The sequence below is a fragment of the Pteropus medius genome, unplaced genomic scaffold, assembly GCF_902729225.1.
Source record: "Pteropus medius unplaced genomic scaffold, Ma_sr-lr_union100, whole genome shotgun sequence".
Classification (NCBI taxonomy): Eukaryota; Metazoa; Chordata; class Mammalia; order Chiroptera; family Pteropodidae; genus Pteropus; species Pteropus medius.
In genome coordinates this window covers 829,914-854,185 of record NW_024354550.1, presented here as the reverse complement: position 1 = coordinate 854,185, position 24,272 = coordinate 829,914, and the positions used below count along the sequence as shown (strand labels likewise).

The 24,272-nt window shown below is 37.6% G+C and overlaps 2 protein-coding genes and 1 long non-coding RNA gene across 12 annotated transcripts in view; 2 read left to right on the top strand and 1 right to left on the bottom strand.

The window, feature by feature from the left end:
• Positions 1-1,361: 1,361 nt before the first annotated feature.
• PFN2 (profilin 2) lies at positions 1,362-14,413 on the top strand. 3 transcript variants are annotated; one of them, XM_039855083.1, is made up of 3 exons: positions 1,362-1,830; positions 3,923-4,115; positions 14,114-14,413. In XM_039855083.1, exons 1-3 carry the CDS (start codon positions 1,699-1,701, stop codon positions 14,158-14,160), a joined length of 372 nt encoding a protein of 123 aa, XP_039711017.1. In that variant the 5' UTR covers positions 1,362-1,698; the 3' UTR covers positions 14,161-14,413. The 3 variants fall into 3 exon arrangements, with proteins under 3 accessions (XP_039711017.1, XP_039711016.1, XP_039711014.1); XM_039855082.1 differs by lacking the exon at positions 14,114-14,413 and adding an exon at positions 5,882-7,565 and having other exon boundaries at positions 1,369-1,830; XM_039855080.1 differs by lacking the exon at positions 14,114-14,413 and adding an exon at positions 6,206-7,565 and having other exon boundaries at positions 1,600-1,830.
• On the top strand, positions 1,837-3,921 carry LOC120596602 (uncharacterized). The gene is made up of 2 exons (XR_005651210.1): positions 1,837-3,308; positions 3,824-3,921. It is a non-coding gene; the product is annotated as an uncharacterized LOC120596602 (long non-coding RNA).
• Positions 10,379-24,272, bottom strand: part of RNF13 (ring finger protein 13) — a 139,792-nt gene continuing 125,898 nt past the window's right edge. For all 8 annotated transcript variants that reach the window (XM_039855073.1, XM_039855076.1, XM_039855077.1 and 5 more), the window contains 2 exons: positions 12,044-12,124; positions 10,379-11,765 (listed from right to left, as the gene is read on the bottom strand). In XM_039855073.1, coding sequence (XP_039711007.1) covers positions 11,401-11,765; positions 12,044-12,124 — 446 coding nt within the window. In that variant the 3' untranslated portion in view covers positions 10,379-11,400. The remainder of the gene's footprint in view (positions 11,766-12,043; positions 12,125-24,272) is intronic.

The following is a 24,272-nucleotide window of genomic DNA, read 5'->3' as shown; positions in this document are numbered from 1 at the left end:
AGTGTAAGAAAATCAAGTGAGAGGCACAGTTGCAAAAATGAAACAATTTTTGGCACACATTTTAATACCACATAGGTATTCCAAATTATCTGAACACTGACATAATGTGTCAATCTGATAAATTCCTGACTTGGGGGTTTAGGCAGTACTTCACTCCAGGAGTAGCCGTATATTTCAAAGCAAACAGCAGAAAAAAATAGAAAACTTCGAAAGCAATTACATTGCTTAGAAACGTTTTTGTCTTCTTTCTTGAGCTACATCCATGTAATCCTCCTGTCACAAACCATGACCTTAAACGATAACTTTAAAGTTGAAAATCAGCTGTTCGACGTTTTAAATGCTTTTCCTTCTTTCCCTGCCTGGGTTGGCGGATTATTTCTTGTTCACTTGAAATTGTTGCAGTACGTCTCCTAATTCCTTGTCTAGTTTTAGCACCCGGAGATTACTAAAAATGATGCGAGATTCACAGGGACTCTTATCCACCGTTTACCTTGTAAATACAAGCCATTTTCAGGTCTGGGTCCCAAAATTATTTTACCCTTCGAGGGCTGAAATATTACATTCATTCAGTGAACCCTTCAATATTTTTTTTTATTCTTTGTATTTTCAGCGATTTCTTCAACACACCCATAACTTTCCCAGTTTAACAAAAAGTTTACACAGGTCGCTATGTGTTCGTAATTTACGAGCAATTTAGCCACACATGATTAGTAGCCTTAAAGTTCTTCCGAAGAATCCACAGAATGCGAGAACCCTGGTACCCAAATGAGTCAACAATGAAAGGCCTGCAAAACTCAGAAACGTTCCTACGAGCCACTAACCCCAGCTCTGATTTCAGTTCACCTGAACGCGCCCACTCGGCTGCCTTTACGGCCGAGAGGCAGAGAAATCCCGGGAAGAGGGTCCCGTTGGGAACGCCTGAGACAAGCGTGGGCAACTCTGTCACCAGCCACCCCCACCACAAACAAGAATAAATGCTCCGCATCCCGTCACCAGGGCAACTCTGCAATCCGACACCGAGCCTCGATTCCGCATCCCGAGCCACTGGACACAGAAGAGGCGCAACACAGGCCGACGTGAGGACTCCGGGGCGTCCCAGACGCCGCCGTCCTTGGGGTGCCTAATGCCACGGGGTAGACGCCCTCTCTGCCGGTCCTGGGTCCTGGGTTCGGTTACCCTCAGTGACCCCGCCTCCCTAGGGCCGCGCCGGGACCTCGCTCTCCACACGTGGCGGCCGTGATTTTCCCAGAGCTGTATCCTTCCGCGCCCCTGCCTCAGTCTCCTTCTCCCTTCCCGAGACCCCCGAATCGGGGCGCCGCGGAGGGATCGCATGCGCACGCACGCACGCACGCGCGCGCATGTCCCGCCGTGGCCGCAGAGAACTGAGGACGCCGCGGTGAGTAGCCGGCGCCGCGGGCACAGCCGCTCCGCAGCCTCCCGCCGCTGATTAGCCAGCCCAGCGGCTGCGGGCAGGCGGGCGAGCGGCCGGGCCGGGGGCACTCCGCAGCTTGTCCCTCACCGCGGTCCCCGCGTCCTCCCACCAAAGCTCCTCGGGGAGGGGGGCGGTCGGTGCCTGCGCAGAGCCGCCTCCTCCCCGCCCCCGCCCCGCCTCCCCCTGCGCCGCCGCCGCCCGCTACCGTCGCCGCCGCTGCGCCTGCTGCTCCTCGCTGTCCTCGCTGCAGTGCGAAGGGCTCGAAGATGGCCGGTTGGCAGAGCTACGTGGATAACCTGATGTGCGATGGCTGCTGCCAAGAGGCCGCCATTGTCGGCTACTGCGACGCCAAATACGTCTGGGCAGCCACGGCCGGGGGCGTCTTCCAGAGCATTACGGTGAGGACCTGCGGCGGCGAGGGTTCTTGTCCCCGGACCTGAGCGGTGCCGGCCGGCCGTGGGTGCGCTGCAGCGCGGGTCCGGGGCACGGAGGGCTGCGCCGGCAGGTGTGCAAGGCGGCCGGCGCCCAGGATGCGGCCGCCGGGCGGGCAGGGAGGCCGAGGCCCGCGGACGCCCCCTCTCCTGGGGCTGCGCTGTCAGGCGGGAGAGCGGCCCGGCTCCCCGCGTTCTCAGTGCCCGTCTGGGTGAAGCTGGGGGAGGGGCGTACGCACTCGCTGGGGCGGGGGGAGGGGGGTCGCATTTTTCCGCTCGTGAATCTCAGGTGCCCTGGAAGCCTTGAGGTTTGCTTTGCACCTCCCGGGGTGGAAGCGGGGGCCTGAGAGATGCCAGGCCAGCGCGCGCCGAACCCGAGCGAGGGTCCTCCAGTTGCCGGGCCGCCGCCCGCGCCGCGGTGCTGTGGGAGGCGGCGGCTGCCCGGCCCCCGGGATCCTCGCAGCGACTTTGCGTAGGTTTGCGGGTGTCCAGGCCTCTGGGGCTTGGGAGAAATGTACGCCGACTACGTAGGTGGATTCGTGAATCTCGACTTTAGCTCTGGCTCTATAGGATTTTTTTTTTTTTTTAATTCTCCAAGATGGCGAACTGCCATTGATTTCTCTCCTCCTCCTATGGAGATTCATCGATATACCGTTATCCCCAGTTACGCAACATAGCTCTAAAAACGGGGGTGCTTTTAAGGGGCATTCAGTAATCTGCGAAGACTAAGGGGACACTTCACTTCTTCAAGTCCCTCCCTTTTTAGTAAGGAACTAAAGCAGATTTATGCTTCACAGTGCCTGATTCTGTGACTTGGTTGCCACATGTGTGGGGAATAATTGTCACTAAGCCTCCAGTGCTGCTTTATTGTTTTGCCTCTTTCTGCACAAGGTTTTCCTAAATTGTGACATATATATTACCATTCCCTTAATCTCTTAGCCTTAGGCTCCCTTCCCATCAAACGCCAAAATTCAGGCCCCCTATTAACGGATGCTACCAGTTATTCTTGTACTAGTTATTTAACATGGTTTAAGATCTGACTGTGTAGAACTCAGTCAGTGCTTGATGCTAGTACTGTAAATGTCTCCCACGACCGCAGTGGACTACAATTTTTACAGAGAATTGGCCTCTGGCGATCAACTTTTTTTTTCTGCAGTCCTCTTGTCTTTGTGTGAGTTCCCGCTGTCTGGCTAGGGAAGATTGCGGGAGTATGCTTGGAAATGGCTGGGGCCTGCTATGACTCTGCAGTTCTGATGGGGGCGACGCCTTCCTTCTTATTCATGGAATGTTAGAATGCACGTTTTCTCCTTTCGGGTTCTGATAGCTACCTCAGTTTCTTTCCACCCCCCACCTCCCATTTTCTCTGTTCTTTTACCATTGCCTACTGCAGTGCTACACACAGAATCTTCTGCATTTGCCTAGATTGCTGAGGGTGGGAGGGGAAGGTAAGTTGGGAAGAAAAAGGAGTAGTGCCTAGAAAAATAGGAGGGAAGTATGAATTTGGGAATGCGCTGAGGTCTTGGGAGTGAAGTTCATACTGTGGGAGAGATGTCACAAGCTGTTTGAAGCAGAGTAGAAGTGAACAGACATGCTAAGCATGGACTTTATTTTAGGAGACTTTTCAAGAAACTTTAAATTGGATGCAGTATTACTGTAATGTGACTATGATAGACAAGCTGTTGCTGAAAGTTTATAGATGAATCTTTACTATTACATAAGTACTTCAAGTCCCACTTGACTTGATACAGTTTATAAATAACTTTAAGTTTGTAGTTTATCTGGTGGCAACTACCAACTATTTAGAGATTCTTTTCATAGACCAGTCTTTAGATACCAGACTATACTGCTAACTGTGAAATGTAATTAATGTAAAACATGTAATCATGTAGGATTAAGTAATTCTTTAGAAAAGACTGTAACTTGATTTTACATTAGTGAATGTCTTGTATTGGTTCTACAGACTTGGCACAGTCTTTCCTGTTACCCTAAGGACTGAAAGGAATTAACTATAACTTCATGTGTTTCCCCCCCCCTTTTTTTTTTGTGGGGGTGGGGGCAGCCAGTAGAAATAGATATGATTGTAGGAAAAGACCGAGAAGGTTTCTTTACCAACGGTTTGACTCTTGGTGCAAAGAAGTGCTCAGTGATCAGAGATAGCCTATACGTCGATGGTGACTGCACAATGGACATCCGGACAAAGAGCCAAGGTGGTGAGCCAACATACAACGTTGCTGTGGGCAGAGCTGGTAGAGGTAAGCAAGATACTCTTTTGGTTAAAACTTGCATGTCACAATACAACTTATTAAGAAATTTCTTTAACGTTTTGAATAAAAGTGTTAGTCCATATGGCTATTAAGGTGTTTTTTGTGAACTGTCCAGCACTGAAGGGAGACACTCATTTAGATTTACTAAAATCTAACTCTACAGCAGCTGTATATATAGCTTAGTCTTTGAGATCCTGACATTATTCTAAAATAGAATATTCATATCAACTCTCTAGTTTTAGTTTTAGTAAAATGAAAATCTAACTTTGTCTCCTGAACTGCTTGACACATCAATGATAATCTTATGGTGTATCCAGATTGTTAAATTGTTCATTTTGGTTACTTTAGTCCTTTTGAGTCTTTGACCTTTGGATCGTTTCCTTTGCTTTCTTGCTTACATTTTAATCATTTATTGCTCAGCATAAAAAAAACATAGGCTCATTTTTTTTTTTTTAATTAGAAACATTGAGGAAGAGAGACATAATTAGAATAGGGGTTTTGGAATAAGTTGTCCTGTTACTAGAATATTTTCAAAGACTAAGTGTGTTCGTGATTTAGATTTGAAAAGTAGGAAATTAAATTTCGTTTACACATTTGATTTAGAAATTGTGGTGTTTCCTGACTTGTCAACCTTGCAGAAATTCTGCACTTAAGTCTCACTACTTTTTTGAAACTTTGAAAATTGAGGTTTATTATGACATATTCTTACAAACTTATTAAATGTATTAACCTGTGCAAATATTGGTAAATAAAGAGGGCTTGTGTAGTCTCAGATAGCAGACTTGGCACATCTTAGACCAAATCTACCATGTGAAGGAACTTGACAAAGCTACTCTCAGTTATAATATACTATAATGGTCCTAATCAACTCCCTGATTGTCTTAAACGTCACTCTTTTTTCTAATATGTGTTGATGTATATGTGTACCTCTCTGTAGGAAAATTAGGTGACTGAAATAATAGATAAATCTCTAATATTAGTTGAACCTCAGATAAATAAATGTTAAAAAGCATCAACCATGTGATGAAACTAGAATGAGATTTTCCAACCCTATAGCACTGCTGACATCTAGTGGCAGTGACTATAAAATCTGACATATACATGTATTTTGGGAACTAGACCTTTGAACTGTATCATAGTAGAACCTATTGTTGGAAATAGTAAATTTATTTCAGGATTTTAGACTGAATTAAAAAGAAAGCTAGAACAGTGAAGATATCAGTAAGCACAAGCCTTAAGTACTTTTAATTTGGTCTTCTCTGAATAGCACTGGAAATATCTAAAATTTGGTCTTGGTTTTCCTCTGGAAGTAATAACACACATTTAGCCTCACTAGTAAGACTTTAATAGTTTGTACTTAAGCAAGATTGTTAAATTGGGAGAAATTTGTAAATAATCACCTAAGTTTAGGTTGATATTTTGAAGGCCAATATAATGTTTGTCATACTAACCAGGGTTTTTTACCCTAGAAGATAAATGGTCACACTTCCCCCACTCCCAGCTAGTATAAAGATATTTTCATAGAGTGTTATAGCTGCATCGATTAGACTTCCAAGATGCAATTAATAGTTACAGTGTTTTTAGTATATATCTAGTTAGAAAGAACTAGCTGACTTCAGTGCTTGACAGTTCATGGAAAACTAATTTAATGTTAACTTTTAATCAGGGTTCTTGATCGGGGTTCTGTCTGCTAAACGTATGTGACTTTCTTGATTAACACTTCTTTTGAAACACTTTTCTTCTTTCTCTTTCAGTCTTGGTCTTTGTAATGGGAAAAGAAGGGGTCCATGGAGGCGGATTGAATAAGAAGGCATACTCAATGGCAAAATACTTGAGAGACTCTGGGTTCTAGCTGCTAGGCAGACTGTTAAGTATTAGGGAAAAATTGCTCTTAAACTTTCCTAGCCGTAAGCTTGAGTCTTAATTCTGGAAATTTTATTAGCAATGCAGGGTGATGGGGTATGAACCTGTGTCTCCTTTGTATCCCTCTGTTGGTGGGGAAAGGTGTCTTTCTTCCTGCCCCCCGCCACCCCTAAATAATTCTGTTCACTTTTGTTTTGTTTCCTTGTGTACTCCAGCATTGGTTATAGTCATGGGAAAGGAAGGTGTCCACGGAGGCACACTTAACAAGAAAGCATATGAACTCGCTTTATACCTGAGGAGGTCTGATGTGTAAGCAGCCTCTCCCCATCTACCTAGCAACTGTCTTCATCACCACCCCAATTATGGTCATAGTGCTACCAGACTGTATGGTAGCTAATTTCTTTACCTATTTTTTCTAATGTCATGATTCCTATTTGCCCAATGGATCATCTGTATGTTAACCACTGTATGTAATCAGTCCTTATCTGGCAACATAATTGCAGCACAATAATGATTTGCATGATACCTTGAAATTTGGGGGGAGGGGGCATGCCAAGTTGGGCATCACTTTGTCTTAGCAATTAATGGGATATTGATTACTAAAATAAGTTACTATTAAGTAAGATGCCGGTTGTACAATCTTTAATTTGATCAATGTCTTTTCAGCACTTTGAACATTTACATAGCTCATTTAGTCTTCCTTTTGTAGCGCATGGTTGGGAGGAAAAAGTGCATGCATCTTTCTTTCATTCTCTTTTGTCACCTTCCCCCTCCGCACATAAGGTACTTGGTTTGCTTCCATCTTATTTTATGCCATGCCTGGTTTATTTAACCAATTAATAATTCGTTTTGTTGATGAGCTATTGAGAGCTGCAGTAGTTTGCTTTTAGTATTGTTGTTGCACTTGAGTAGACATACCTTTTTTTATAGTGTCTACAGGACATACAAATTGTGCAACTACAAAATGAGAGCAAAAGGCACTTCCTCCCGTGATCCTAGAGTAACCATACTGATTGAATCCCCAGGAACATTCCATCATTGCAATAGCTCAGATTTTTGTTCCTGTCTTTTTCTTCGCACACCAGCTCTACTCTTTATTAAAATTGTAAAAGGCTGCCATTATGGACATTAGGTATCCCAACATAACCATCTGGAGTGTGTCCAGTTTGTTCTTCATAGGACCAATTTTTATTTGCAGCTTGAGTTTTTATATGAAGTTGCATTACTGTGGACTTGGCTGTCTTGTGATGAATTTTTTTCATATGTATTCTGTGCCATACTATTGTTAAAATGAACTGTTGCTATTGTGAGATGGATTTTAACTGACCTATAAAGGTTTCTTTCGAATGGCACTACTTTAGGGACATTCTAGTATTTGCTTCTATTGTTTGGGCCTTGTGGATAATGTACAGATTTAAAAACAAATCTTGTTGCTGATTTGTCCATTTCTTTCCCTGCACTTTGTTACATCTGGGATACAGTCTAACTCATCTGATTTAATATGCATTTAAAAAAATGCCATAACTATTAAACACCTTGTTTACAGACAGATGAAATAAATTTATTCCAACCAAATATTCTAGGCTCCTGTTGTTTATATAAATTGTTGGCTTACTATTACAGTTGATTTTTGACACAATGGGAATATACAGAATAGTCTAAACTCTGCTGCAAGCATAAAATCTTCATAAAAATTTTCAGCTGATGGCCTATTCCATTTCTTGTAGTATTTATTATAAATAAAATGAGTGCCTGGGAATTTCTTTTTAAAGGGCTTCCATCTATTAAAAATGGCTTTTAGTTATCTCAGACTAGTTTTCAGGCTTGTGAGAGAGGAAAATTGATGTATCTACTAGAAACTAAATATTTTTCTTCTGTTGCTGGTCTCTAGATGTGAAATCTAGTGCAGTGAGAGGCCCAGTACCAAGAAGGGTTTCTGCATTGTGGATTCTTCTGTGTTGAACTGTCATATGACTTTGGAGGCTGTGTTGGCAGGCTGAAGTCAGCCAGCTGGGATGGGACTCTCACATAAGAGAAGATACTCCTGAGGCAGCATATAAGATAACTAGGGTATTCTTGCAGTTCCTGGATTTGGAGTGACATGTTAACTATGGCTTACTTGTAAGTTAAGTTCAGTCCCTGAGGTCATAACGTCCCTGAGATGTGCTGAAGTTTAGTAAATATGTTAGTTTTAAACTGTTCAGATAAATCATTACCAAGCAGAAGGTCAGAGCAGAGGTGCTCAAAAGTTGGTGGGTCTAAGTGAAACTGGGGAGTTGGTTATAATGCAGAGTCTGAGCTCTGGAGTTTCACCCTGGAGAAGGAGATTCCATAAGCCCCCGAAGTCCCTTTAGAAATAGTTGCCAGGTCAGTCTGATTCTCTTTAAGTGGCCTGTATGCCATCCTTTGAGAAACAGTGGGTAAGGAGATGGGAATTAATCTCCCTGCCTTACTTAAACTAGACTATGTACAACTAAAAAAAAAATTTTGACAATGTTTTGAGGCAGTTCTGAATTTGTACATACAGGGTGTATGGAAGATAGGGATTTGGGGCTCCTTTGGTAGGTGGGCATACACTAGAAATTGTAAAACAACAAAAACCTCAACTTCTTGGTCTGTTAAGATCTCTGTGAGGAACAAATAAAAATTTGGTGGTCAAATGAAAATTTGGTGGTTGGGTTGCAATAATGAGATTTTATCATACTTTAGTTATAAAGAACTGTTAGGGTAACTAATTAGAAAGCAGCAACCAGAATTGTATGTAGCTTAAGGATATGTGTTTGGGGTGTGAGCAGAAGATAGTAGAAGGCGACTGTATCACTAAAACAATATATAATAAAACTAGATATTGGACCCCTACCCACAATTTCATTAGAAAAACACTTAGACAAACATGCACGTAGCTGTGCTTTGTACATAGTTCTAGGAATTTTACCTAAGGAAATGGAGCTATAGAAATTTATACACCAGAATCCATCACACAGCATTACTTAATTAAACTTAGAAAACTACAAAATTTACCTATCCGGGTTATGGGTTATATAATTGATTATCCAGAGGATAAAATAATAGTCAAGGATAAAATAGTCATTGAAGAATGACATGAGAAAATGCTTATCAATGAATGTTAAATATAGGATATAAACATGACAGTATAAACACAGTTTATAATATGCATGTATTTTATATACGTATTTTTGAAGGCAAAAATAGCAAGATAAATTTATCTCTGCAGTAATTTTCCAGGTAACTATCCTTTTGCATTCACAAAAATTTTAAATTATAAAATTATTTAATAGGAATCAGATTTAATTTTATTTAATGTCCTCTTTAAAAAGTTGTAGTTACACCATGAAGACATTATATCAGAATGATATAAGTGAATATCAGAACTAGTAACAATCTTAGTGCTATATAACTAAGAAGCTTCATGAATTTTAAAACTAAAAGTAACAATTTGTAGTTTCAAAAGGTAATTTTTGCTTCAAAAGAAATTCTAACTTGAACTAGGTCTTTGATCTGAACTGGATTAAAAAACGGAATACAATATCTAATACACATTACAGTGACAACTTTTCCTCTTTAAAAATATTGTTTCAGGTATAATGTTTTATCATTGACTAATAATTATAAAAGCTATTACTCGTCTATTTTTGTAACACACTGAGTTTAGTGTTTTGTCCTCATACCCTACCTTAGGTTAAATGAAATTATACAAATAACCAAACAGGTTTAGAAAGGTTATAGGACTATACAAGTATGTAAAATTCCAGAGCTTTGCTGACATCCATTGGTAAACTAATGTTCTGTTTTTCAGGCCTGTTTTATTTTTAAAAGGGGGGTAGATTAAAATGAGGTAGTATCAGACAGTAGATGCTGAATTCAGGCTTTTAGTTTCCTAAGTGGAAATATCTGGGTTTTTTTGGTTGCTTATAAGAATTTTTCTAAAAAGCAACAGAAAGTGAAATTCTCACTACTAGTGTTACATTTCTTTTAGAATCTGTTATATATATTTTTTAACAACAAAAGGCTCATGTACCTAGTGTACTTATTCTCTAATATGTTTTTGTTCACTAACAATTTCCCATGTCAGTGCAGCTATATTTATATATTTACTTTATCCTTTCAAGGCTGTGTAGCAGTCTATTGTAAGGATGTACTACAGTTACAACAGGGTACCATGAGGTACACTACTGTTGGAATGATTTTGGCTGCAGTTTTAACTTTTTGGGGAATTCCCTAATTGCTTGTGAGCAGTCAGGTACCATGTATAAAGTTCTAAGGTGATGTGTGTTTATCTGACCTAAATTACCACAATCATTATACCTTTATAGCACTGTGCATATAAAAATAAGGCTAATATAAGTAATACTACAGTACAACAAATATTTGCCAGTTCTTAAAGTGGAAAATGTATTTATTAACATTCAAACTCCCTTCATACAAGGCAATATAAAAATTCTTAGCATTTTGATTATACGTAAGTCTATTTTCTACAGTTACAATGATGTATATTTTAGCTTTTCATAATACATTGTTTAACTACATCATTCTGTTAAACACAAGCAATTATTTTCAAATCCAATACTTGAACAGTTTCCTTGTACATAGTTTAGCAGGGCTAATTAGCATAAGATGCTCTTTATTAAAGAGGTATATGATCTGTGTATTAACAGTTGCTGAAGTTTGGTATTTTTGTATAGCATGTCCTTTTTGCTTTGATCACAACACAAAACCCTTAATGATAACTGAAATTCAGTAAGTTCAGAGGCATATTGCTTTAGCTAGTTAATCAAATTCATATATAACACTAGTATTAAAAACCTTAAAACTTAAAATTTGCACTAGTACAGACTTCCTATTAGGATAAGACTACTAGGGAATAGAAAGGGAAAAGACAACTTTGGGTTTTTCTGGGGTGCTGACAGGAGGATAAATGCTAAATTACCTGTTGCCTTTCACTAATGATGGCAATTTGAGGTAATACCAGAACAAATATATTCCAACTCAACAATTCTAGGTAAGTAACTTGAGATGGAAGTTGGCTTCTCTCATGCTAGTTGGCCACAGCACTGACCTTGTGTGTAAAATGCAAAGTGTGCATATTATAATCTAGGTCTTAATTGCAAGCTATACTGAGGATTTTAAAAAATATTTTGGATATTTCATTCCAAAGTAGGAGTTGATTTGATGCTTGAGTTACAGCACCAGTCTATTATTATTAGTGAAATGAAGTACACTCCTGCCGATAAATACCAGATCAAAAAAACCTGTTTCAATAATCTGATTACACTGTAGATTATTAAAAAATAAGTTATTTCTACACCAATCTCTGACGGGAGCAAAAAAATCAAATTATATACCTAAATAAACATTTTTAAAAGGAAATAACCCAGTCTCCCTCTGAAGGTCAGACAGTATTTGCTATGTTGTAATCCTGTTCACCATTAGACTGCAGCTGGACCACAACACTGTGTTCATTAATTTCGTTTTCTGCATCGCTACTGTCAGTATCTTCATTGTCTTCTTCCTCATAGTCTGAAGATTCTGTCAAGTTCTGATGTGAGCGGGATTCCGACAAAGCCCCAAATGACTGGGTGCTGACAGAAGCCATAGGTCTAAGTAAAGGGGTATGTTCTGACACTTCATTTTCTTCTTGACTACTATCTGTGTCAGAGTCTGAGTCGCCTTGAGAAGAAACAACTTTTTGCTTGCAGACTGGACAGGTTTTTTTTGTTTTAGTCAACCAGGGGTCTACGCACTTACAATGATAGGCTGTTGAAGCAAGAGTATACATCTTTAGGTAGTGTACTGTGGTTGAGAACATTTTTAACCTCTTACCATGTTATTCATGTTCTGATACATACATCATGCAGGGATGAGAAGAAAAGTTTGTAAATTTTTATAAATGTATCCTTATGAGACTATTAATTAGTACAGGGCCTAGTTTACTAATTAGTACTAGTATACTAATAACTATTTTCTGTCTCCTAATACTGAACCTACATATAAATTTACTATGTAAATTCAAAGCAGTATGTCATCATTCATACCATGAGAACAGGGAAGGATTCTGAGCTTATCTCCATCTTCATACTCATCCAGACAAATGGCACATACATCATATTCATCTCCTATGACAGAAAACAGTAAATAAAATTCATTTAAAGTTGTAGAGAAGTATTCTTAACTAACCTTTTCAAGTTAGGTCTCCCTCAGTTATTTTAAATGCCTTTTGATTTATCTATAAATGATACTTTTTGTTTGTTTTCTGTCTGATCAGGGACCTACTTCAAGTTCAACTTCAAGAACCTGAAATTTAAAATATTAACCTTTTACCTAAAATTAAAAGATGGATGTCAAATTTGTTTACCTTCATTACTTTTGCAAAAGATTTTTATAAAAATAATTCCATTAGTTTTTTATATAACTATTCAAATGCTGGTTTTGAAAAAAAATAATGGCAAAGACAATGAAATTCCACTTTTTAGATTTCTTAAAGTCTCTGGGTCATTTTTTAAGTAAAAACAGAAACATGTCAGAACATACTCAATTTTTTAAAAACTATATTAGTGGATAAAAACACATTTGGAATGGACACATTGAGCTTCAAATTTCCATTCCAACATTTACTACTTCTGTGGTTGGTGCCTGGCAAGTTAGCTTTTGACATCCAGTTCTTCTATCTGTAAACAAGATTCTATCTATGTTGCAGGTTTGTGAGAATGAATTGAAATAATGTCAGCAAAGGGCCAGGCAAATAGGTATTCACTAAATGGTGTTTATTATTAACATCACCGCCCTTTTAATTTCTGATTGTTGAACATCACCTTTAAATCCTGAAAGTTGTTTAAATCATAGTTCTTTACAGAATTCAAGCATAGTTATAAGTTTTTAAAGAAACTATCAGTCTTAAATCATATGGCACTTCCAGTCTTTTTGAGTCAGTGGTGGCTTTTGTATGTAGTGGCAGTGACCATCGGGACTGCTTTCAATTCACTGTTTTTCATTAAATAAATGTTAGGTAGTAAAAACTTACAAAAATCCTAGAGAACTAACAACAGTTAAATTCATTGCCCAACCCCCCACACAATAACAACCTTGGGAGGCATGTGAGAATAAAGCTAGAATCTGGATAGAAAGGCTGGATGAACATGATACATGAAGATGAGAATGATAGTTCTATCGAAACAATCTTAACTTCCTTTACTCATTTAAAGTAGCACATTTAGGAGGGGTCCTAAATAGAAAGCTTTAATGAAAATTACATTTTTCATTATCATTTATCAGTAGAAAAAATCATTTTTGTACAGTATCTTGAATATGGTTACTGTCGTATCCTATCACATACGTTCTAAAACAAATTAAAGATTCTGTGTTAGAACCTCTTGCGTGGTATTTGGTGAGAATGATAATACCCATCTCAAATTATTAAGAGACTAAATGACTCCAATATATTTATAATTATCGGTAATTATACAGCTGATCCATTTACATAGACTTTGAGGACAGTTTTAATACATTGAACGATTTAGTCATGACTGATTTCATACAAATCTAACTTTCAGTCTCATAATTTTGTGATAATGTCCATTAAAAACAGATAAAATTAATACAATTGAACAGGAACAGACTCATCCAAAGCTATGCCAAGGCTCTAAGCTTCATTTCATTAAGGTAGGAAGGTTATCCTGCATTATCCAGGTAGGTCCAATGTAATCACAAAGACCCTTAAAAGTATAAGAGGGAGGCAAAAATGTTCAGCCAGGGAGATGCAATGTTACTGACTCTGAATATGGAGGGGGAGGAGGGTCACAAACTGAAGAATATGGTGGTCTCTAGAAGCTGGAAATGGCAATGAAATAGATTCTCCCATAGTCCCCAGAAAAGAAGCAGTCCTTCCTACATCTTGATTTTGGCCCAGTGAGACCTGTGTCGGACTTTTACAGGTCTGTAAGATAATAAATTTGTGTTGTTTTAAGTCACTAAGTTGGTGGTAATTTATCAGAGCAATAGGAAATGAAAACAGGTAATATCTGAGTTAGCCTTATATGGAATTGATGCTTCAGGGCCACTGAATTGTTCCAAGTAATGGATTTATATTGATCTCCCTTATTTTCTAGCCACTGCATGCACTTCGAAGATGACAGGTCGAGATTCAAAAGTGTAGTTTGTGATCATGGACCAGACTGGAGCCTGCCTAGTGCTCTGTAGAGCATTAACGCCCATGGCCTTGGACTTGTGATGAAATGGTAAAGCACATCTTAGAATGCCTGGGTTCTCATCTTGATCATTTTATTACCTATGTAACCTTGTGCAAGACACTTAGCATCTCTGTTTCACTATTCTCAAAGAAAAACAAATATTAACTTGTATGTGTTTTAGGATTGTTGTGGAATAAAAGTGATAATGCAAGGAGAGTACATAGTGTTTGGTGCATACAGTGCTTCTTAACCAATCTCCACCTGATGAAACTGGCCCAATAGACATACTGGCTTATGACAAGGCACACTGAAAGCTATGGCTAGGAGGCTGCTAATACCCCCACGTGCTTCTGTCCCATCAGATGAATGTGCTTACAAAGAACTAGTGGCAGTGGTCACTGAACCCATTTGTTATACTTACGGTAATTGTGTAATTTAAATACTCATTGGCCTTTGAACTGTGATGATAAAAGACGTCTGGTTTTATTTGAAAGCTAGGCTGACTGTATTAGGAACACAATAAAAAAACTAATTGCTCCTTTGATCCCTCTCCCGCCAAAATTTGATTAAGTTATAGGTGAGAAATCTAAAAAGTTGGATAAATATATATTTATAAAAAACAAGAATGAAAGCAGAATCCAATTTCTGACCTATTTTAAATATTTTTAGTTTAAAAACTAAAAATAGAAAACGTATCATGTACCATTACAATTTGGAAATCTAGTCAGTAGATTCACAATCTAGATCACGGCAAATGTGACTGGTGAATGGATTTATATTTATTTTTAACTTAAAGATAAATTTAAGGTATTTACTTCTTTATGATTTACAACTTTAGCAGTTAAAAAAAATAACCAATTTGTCCACTGGTTTTGGTAGCATAAAAGAACTATAACAAATACTAATAAATATTAGTTTTGTTAGTATCAGCACCATGCTAGATAGTTTTATTGCTTAGTATAAACTGGTAGTTCTCAACTGGAGATGATTTTGCTACCCTACCCTCCAACCCCCCACCCCAGGACATTTGGTGGTATCTGGAGACAGTTTTGATTTTTCAAAACTAGGATTTGGTGCTACTGGCATCTAGTATGCCAGGGATGCTGCTAAACAATCTACAATGCTCTGGACAGCCCCTCAAAGAATTATCCCATCTAAAATGTCAATGGTGCTGAGGTTGAGAAACCCTGATATAAAACCCCTCCAGGCTTTATCGAACACAGACTTTGCTAATTTACTCGTTTAGAAGTAGGAGGGGTAAGATTCATGTTTGTTATGTTAAAAAAATATGGAAGCACTTCTGCCTGGAATGTTTTTGGCATTACTGTTATTTGAATAATGTTTCAGAAAATTTTCAGGATGGCACTTTTAAAGTCTCATCAATCTGGAAATGTTATAATATGTAGGTACATAAAACTTTGATATTCCCCTCTAAATCTATTCCTCCCTAGTTTTCCCACAAAACCTTGGGTCATCAGGTACAGCAAAGGCACTGACCCATCAGAACAGGAAACACACAAAGACTTAAGGCAGCCATTGCAGTGGTATGAATTGATTATCAGGCCTAGGTGTAACCCTGATGCCTCTTCCTCTTAGAGCCTCCTCCATTCAATCTGTCAGCAAGTCCTATAAACTTTTATCTGTAAAACACACATCCTGAATCTCTCCCCTTCTCTTGGTTTCCTCAATTACTCTGGTCCAATAGCCTAGGTTACCATAAAAGCCTCTCTAATCTTCCTTCTATTCTTGCCCCATGAGGTTTTTCCTCCATATCAGCCAGGGTGATTTTTCTTTTTAAAACATCACATCATGTCAAACCCATTTAAATCATTCTTCATCTCACTAAGAATAAAATCTGAGCTCCTTATGATGGCCTTCAAATAGCCATCTATGATCTGCCTCCCTCTCCCATCTCATCTTACACCATTCTTGCTTCAACCACACTGGCCTTCTTTCAGTCTTGAACAAAGGAATATGACAGGTAGGCAGGGACCTGCATTTAGCCATGTTATAACGAAAACATCTGGACGTGAAATTAGATATAGAAAGAGGAATCACCATTTCTAGAAATGACTCAAAAGCGAGCTAGTTTGAAATAATCTAGTCATAATACATACAAACTGATGCAAGCTTAACTGTTCAATTTTATAACAAACTAGCCCAGGCCTAGGATAGGTTTCCTCAAAGAAAGAGAGTGAACATTTAGAGTTAAACATATGGCTTAATATGTACCTTTTAAATAATTTGACTAGAGAAAATGCTGCAATGGATTCATGAGCTTCAAAGCAAAAACTACCAATCTTGCAGAGAAAATGCCTTGCCATTTATTTCCTGCTTTGCCAGTAAAGAAAACTGGCAGCTCTTTCTAGCAAATAAAAATAAGCAAATCTTATCTTCTGTTCTCCCCTCCTGCATAGCGGTTCCCAAGAAATAGGAACAAGACAACAGGATAAAATATTTTTATTTTAAAGCTAGATCTGTTTGAGAAATCTTCCTGTTTATTTTTAAGTCCTGAGCAAAGGAACTAATATTTACTTTTAAGGTTAGATTAAAGGCAGTTCGTTATATGTAATTATAGAAACTAAGCGTGCCTTAAAAGGTACAGTAAAGAAATAAAAATTATAAAAGTTAAGGTAATGCTCCATTTTTATTTAATCTGCTATAAAATGCTATATTGCTTTTTTCCCAGCCTCTGAAATAAAATCTTTCTCCTTCTATACATATCTTAGAAAATTTCAATGATTAAGCTATAAAAGAAAAATGCCTGGAACTTTAAAATTCCAAATATGAAAACTTTTTTTAAAAATCATTTTTATCTCAGGGTTCTAGCTCCTCAATATACTTGATGGGATAGGTGGGATAGCTCCCACAGAGACATAAGGATTTTTCATCTGCTATGAAACATGGTATGTGGTAACCAGTCTTACGGTTACAGACTTGGAAAAATGTATTCATTGGATGACACAAGAAATTCAGGAAACCACAATTTCAATCGAAGAACAGTTTTGAGGAGAATAATGAATAATGAAGAAATTTATAAGGAAGTTGGCTGCTTCAGAAGCAAGAAAAGAATTAAAAGGCTATAATATGTGCTAGAAACAGCTAAGTCAATATTTAAATCATTTAAGTATTAATCAGCACGAACATCCTGAAAGAGCTGCAAAGGGGAAGATCAATAAGGTAACTAGGAAGATTTAAGATGATCGTGTCCTCAAAGTGTGGTAAACATGTGAGAGTGCTAACTAACCTTTATAGATGCCCTCCTCATGCAGGGATCTTTAGTTAGTGGTTTCTGTGGGTTTCATTACAGGCTGTGCCTATGGAAGATTTCCAAAAGCCAATTTTTTTTTGGTTTGTTGGCAAGTATTTCTAAAATGTTACAGATTCCCCTAACATTAACATTTCCATTGCATTCTAAGTCTACAAGAAGTCTTTTAAGACTTCCATGGTTTGGTGCTATGACTCGCTGGAGTGATGAGTACCCATAGAATTGTTGTATACATCCCTTCATGTTTTCGATCACCTAATAATTGCATATACAACTATAAGAAAATTGGCAATAATTGGGATTTTTTTTCTTTCTACTATCTATGCATACTTTGTCAAAACCATTAGAATACACTGGAACATACATAACAAATATACCTATTTTACTTTAAATGCCAAATCTCATCATAACCAAAGAATTCTAAAAGAAAAATATAACTAACTTAAACTTAGGGTTATTGGAAAGAAATTGCAAGTGTAATATTTATGAAGTTACATATTTCATTATTTTGGCAATCTTTTTTCATCATAAAAGAAATGTTTAATGACTAAATTTTGACATCACTAATATTTTCTTTATGATTTTTATTTAAAAAGTCATTTTGTTTTTGTAATAATTGCTACCATCTGTTGAACTGTTGTTGCTCTGTGCCAGGCACTGTTATAAGCATTTTTCAATATATTGATTTAAACCTCCCAGCCACCTTACGAAGTAGGTATTGTCAGTCACATTTCCACATGAAGTTAAGACACTCACACAAGGTCACACAGCCAATAAATGGGTGATCCAGAATTCCAGCACAGGTCTGTCAAAGTCCAGAGTCCATCATCATACTGTATTGTATTCTAGTACATGTACTTCGAATTTCATGTTTAAATAGAATACTATGAATCCTCTTTGATTCATAGTATATAAAGAGTAAGAGATTAAGAAATACTCTTAAGTAGACAATTATTAGAAATTGTTTCCAGTTCATAAGCCAGAAATACTCTTTTGGTCTTCAAATTATAATATATAGAGAGGGAATGAAGATATTTTTTATTTCTATCTCTCATGGTTTCTTATTTTCACAAACTTTTCTAGGATTCTACAAAATAGCAGCTATATTCTACAACTTAAAGGTCAAACATTTCGTATATATTCTGATGATGAAAGGATAGTGCCTGTGCAATAAGGAAGCAAATGACTCTACTGAAGGAAAGAGCATTTTGTTGGCAACTTCTTTTTTGGAAATATGGGAATTACTTCATTGAGAGTAAGAATAAAAATGATTGCCTTAGAGACCATAAATAAATCCATAAAACAAATTTAAAATCCAAGCCTAATCACTAACATCAGCATTGGCAAATTCCATTTTGAGTAATTAAAAAACAAAAAAACTAACTTTTCCCTATATTCTAAACAGCTATTCTATATTACTCTTTATTGGTTCAAACTTGGATGTATTATGCAGATAAACTACAACTGCATCCAAGATCTTTCTGAATAAAGAAGCAAATAGATTCAAAATTTGTCATTATCCTAAAATGAAAAAATCAAAGAGATTTTTAATGGTAAATATTGTCAGACCTCAAGTACTTAAAAAGCATTTCCTTATAATAAGTACTAAAGGTTTCATATTCTTTTTCATTATTCCTTTTCAGGCCACTAGAGAATCAGTGTACAACACCCTTTCAGAGCCAACTTCAACAATCTCAAATTTATGCATATACTGAGACACATCACTTTACCAACACATGTGTGTATGTGTGTGTTTGTATAAAACATAAGGACTTTTAAGAAAACAACACAATACTATTATCACATCTAATAAAATGAACACTGATTTCTTAATATCATCCAATACCCAAGCATATTCAGATTTCCTCAAATGTCTCAAACCTGTCTTTTTTTCAGATGCTTTACTCGAACTAGGATCCAGTCTGGGTCCAAACATTACATCTGGCTGATGACTTGTCTCTTTTAATCTAAAAAAGAGTCCTGCCTCTTTTGTATGCATTGTTGTTAAAGAAACTGGATGATTAGTCCTGTGAATGTGTCTTATATTTGGATTTAGATGACTGCATAGATGGTTCATTTTAATATGGCTACAGCACTACATCGATCACTCTATATTCAGATCAAAAATTCTACTGGCTCAGTGGTTCCTTTATGCAAATTGAGGAAAAAAGCAATGTTTCCTCAAGGCACTTTATTGCTATCTACCAGAAAATAATTTTCACAAATATAAAAACTTCTGATAAGGAAGACTGAATAACTTTCCAGAGCTGTGCATTGTACAGCCTGTGCAATCATGTGCTGCAGCCCGGATTCAGAATTCTTGGTAAAATAACTTCCAACAAGAAAGAAGAGGCATGTGAGATTTCTTTTTTGATACACTAGATTACTTCAGTCTTTGAAAAGGCATAAAGAACATCAATTTTCAACACTGCCAATAACCTTAGATAGTGGTGAGCCAGACAGGCTTTTCTTACTGTAAGACTGTAGCCCCCAGGGGCAAAGGAATAACTTTTTTAAAAAAATTAAAATGGTCTCCAGTTCTGTGTTCATGTGGAAACCACTGATTTTATCCTTTTCATAAATAAGACAAAAAAGTATGACTTTTTCACTGACAATTACAACTGTCAAAATATATTTAGTCAAATTACGTTTAGTCTGCCACATTTAAGAGGAAATTCATCTATTCAGTGATTGGTTCTAAATTTCTCATAATTTGGTTTACAATGGAATAATCATAGGTATGCTGAGAACAAAGTTTTATACTGTCAAATCACTGATACAAATTAAAAACAATCTGGTCAATGGATACAGTAGAGGGTATATTACCAAAGGTTTGGAACTCTGACGTCTGATGGTAAGTTTAAGTAATATTTTTAGGGCTAGTGTGAGTGAATTTAAATGGTTTGTGATTTAACCATAACTTAGGGCAATGAGCAAATATTTGAGTTTCTACTAAGAGCCATGCTAAGTATGAATGTTTCTTAGAATCTAAAAATAATTAACCTATGCAAAGAAAAATATCTTCAAGATTTAAATTAATAATTTTAAAAACATGAGGCTTATCCCATTTAATGTATTAGGACTTCACAAAAAGATACATTAAATGTTTCCTAAACTATCTCTATTAATTCAATATTTAAGGAAACCTAGTATGAGATCTTTTCATAAATTTTATTAGAAAAACAAATATGATAGTTCCTTCTTGATATATATTCACTATTGCATCTCCACTGTTTCAGTAGAACAGTATGTCTAGAGCATAGCAAGTGCTCCATTTATTTACTGAATGCATGAATAGATATTTAAATCTGGAATTTACTATGTAGATTAATGTATAAGCTACTTAAGGACAGTATTTTTTAAGTGTATTTTTAAAAAGCAGTCTATATAAATCAGTAAAACAAATAATTTTGTTGGTTCTAAAATACTAAATGAAAACCTCAGGTAAGATAGGTGGATGTGAGAAGACCTAAAACATTCAAAGGACACTGGATTGACATGGCAATGCATAAAGTAACAGCAATTCTCATATATTTTCAGGATGGTTTATCACTGTGCAGTAAATATGATGATATACACCCTATGACTTAGCAGTTTCATTCCTAGGTAAACAAATGATCTAGAGAAACACACACATATAACCAAGGTGGTGTGAAGTAGAAGTAGATATAATAGTAAGACTAGAATGGGAAGGGTGGCCCCAGGGAGTGGGGAGACTCCCAGATTTTGGTCTGGCATGTGAGGAGCTTGGAAGCTGTCAATCCTGTGCTCACAATAAGAAAAAAGCTTAACAAACTGAAATCAATAACTCTTCTTAGATCTGTTAAAGGATTGAAGTCCCACAGAAAACTGCTGCCCCCCAAACTGGACAGATTGGCTGATACAGAGAATCACAATTTACTGGAGTAGAGCCCAGAAACAAAAACTCTGTGGGACCCAGCGCCAGGGTAGAAAACATAAACTGTACTTGATAAATTGCTGGAAGCTGAGTGTGGACAAGTTTGAGAGTTAAAAACTACATGGGATGTTTTCTGGTCTAACATGTAAGTTGCTTAGAAAGTCCCATTCTGTCCTAACAAGTAAAAAGCTTAGCAATTCTTCTTAAATCTATTAGAAAAGTGAACTCACAGGGAAAACTACTGCCCCCCCACCCAAACTGGAGATACAGACAGGTAGATACAGAAGAGTACACTGCATCACAGCAGAAACCCCCTGAGTAAAAACTTTCACATGAACCATATCAGAGTAGGAAATCTTGAACTATAATTGATGAATTGGCAGAGGCCCAGTCTGTACAAGTCAGAGTTTAAAACTCCAGGGAAGCCTTAACATTTTTTTGTTGAGTTTTACCTTGTGGTGCTCTACCAAGATCTCACAGTGAATACTGGAGAAAAAATCTCTGTGAGCTACTTCCTGGTGGGGGAAAAAGGGAAAGGAGCCATTTTGAAATATGCCGGAGCATTCTGTTCTTAACATGCCTGCCCCCAAGAGAAACTATCTAACCAGATAATAACCTACTAGGGTTTTTATCAGAGTTTAACAGACATGGGAGAAGGGAAATACCTAACTTCAACCTCTCCAGCCATCAAGCTCCACTAAAAGCTGGGGAAAAAACTGAGAAGCACTGGTGAAGTTCAGAGCCCAAAGCCACAGGCTCACTAAAACTCTGAGATACAATCAGAAGACTATAGACATGTCCCATTCCCCCACACCTTACTGTCGCACCCATGACCTATTTACTGGGGTCCCTTTCACTCAGAACTAAAAGGCAAAAAACACAGTTTGAAGAGACAGCAAGAATCAGAACCAAACTCAGATATGGCAGGGATGTTAGAATTATTATACAATGGATTTAAAACAACTGTGATTAATATGCCAAGAGATCTAATAGATGAAGCAGACAACATGTAAGAGCAGATGGATAAGGTAGGCAGAGAGATGGAAATTCTAAAAATTAAAAAGAAATGCTAGAGGTAAAAAACACTATGAAATGAAGAATGCCTCTGATGGACTCATTAGTTGACTGAATACAGCTGACCAAAAAAAAAAAAAAATCTCCGCACTTTAGGATGTATCAATAGAAACCTCCAAAATTGAAAAGCAAAAGGAGACTGTAAAACAAAACCAAACAGAATACCCAAGAACTGCAGGACAACTAAAAAGTGTAACATATGCAAAATGGGAATAGCAAGACACAAAAGAGAAAAAGGAACAGAAGAAATATCTGAAGCAATAATGACTAAGAATTTCTCCATATTAATAGTAAGACAGCAAACCAGGAATCTAGGAAGGTCACAGAACACCAAGCAGGACTCCACCCCCCCCCCAAAAATACTACACTTAAGCATATCATATTCAAACTGCAAAAATTCAAAGACAAAAAAATGATCTTGAAAGAAGCCAGAGTTAAAAAAACATCATACCTATAAAGGACAAAGATAAGAATAACATCCAGTTCTCCTTAGAAACCATGCAAACAAGAAGAGAGAGAAGTGAAACAATTTAAAGTATTAAGGGGAAACATCACCAACCTAGAATTCTGTACCCTGCAAAACTGTCCTTCAAAAGTGGAGAGAAGCGGTATACACAAGATGGTAGAATAAGAAACCTAGATCTGCCTTTAGCCATGGAGACACAGACAACAATAACAAACAGACCAAATGCCTCTGTGAGAAATCTAAAAATCAGTTAAAAGGTTCCTGCACCCCAGGCAAAGGTGAAACCAATAGCAGAAAAGGTTAGAAAATTCATGACAATCACCCAGCCCACACCCTGTTATGATCTTTTGCAGTTCCATTTGCTCATGGCTATGAGCATACTTCCCTGTCTGTCTCAGAGCAACATCCCATTGTCCCCCACCCCCCAATAGTTTGTACTTCCCCATTTTTAGGAGGGTTTGTTGAGGCAAGGCAACCATTGGTTGGCCTCACAGATTGCAAGGACCTCGTCAGTTTACAATCTGCTCTCCACAGTATTCTTCAGTTCCAGAATTTGGCTCTTCATGGTTTCTATCTCTTTGTTGATATTATTTTTTTATGCATCATTTTCGATTTTTGTCTAGTTGGCTATCTGTGCTTTATTTTAATTCATTGAGGATTTTTTTTTGACAGTACTTTTTTCCCCCTATTCCTCCCCCTGCCCCGCCCCCTCCCCGGCAACCATCAGTTTGTTCTATCGATCTGTTTTGTTTATTCATTTTTTTTTTAAGATTCCACAGATAAGTGAAATCACAGTATCTGTCTTTCTCAGACTTATTTCATTTAACATATTACCCTCTAGGTCCATCCATGTTGTCACAAATGCCTAGATTTCTTTTTTTATTGCTGAGTAATATTCATAGATGATTGGTAGGTAGGTAGGTAGGTAGGTAGGTAGGTAGATAGATAGATAGACAGACAGACAGACAGACAGACAGACAGATATCTCTCTATATGTCACATCCTTTTTATCCATTCACCTATTGATGGACATTTAGTTTGCTTCCATATCTTGGCTATTACTAAAATGCTACAATGAACATAGGAGTGCATATATCTTTTTGAATTAGTGTTTTTGTTTTCTTTGGATGATTACCAAAAATGGAATTGCTGGACCATATGGCAGCTCTAGTTTTAATTTTTTGAGGACTATCCATTTTGTTTTCTATAGTAGCTGCACCAAATTGCAGTCACCAACAGTGTACGATGGTTCCTTTCCCCCACATCTTTGTCAGCACTTATTTGTTGATTTTTTTTTTTTTGATGATAGCTATGCTGACAGGTGTAAGGTGATATCTCATTGTGCTTTTAATTTGCATTTCCCTGATGATTA

Bases quoted from the DNA above. Each gene is read 5' to 3' on its own strand.
- PFN2 (XM_039855082.1), top strand. From the start codon at position 1,699: ATGGCCGGTTGGCAGAGCTACGTGGATAACCTGATGTGCGATGGCTGC. The intron at 1,831-3,922 runs GTGAGGACCTGC...GGGTGGGGGCAG, and splicing joins GCGTCTTCCAGAGCATTACG to CCAGTAGAAATAGATATGAT. The intron at 4,116-5,881 runs GTAAGCAAGATA...TTTCTCTTTCAG, and splicing joins TGTGGGCAGAGCTGGTAGAG to TCTTGGTCTTTGTAATGGGA.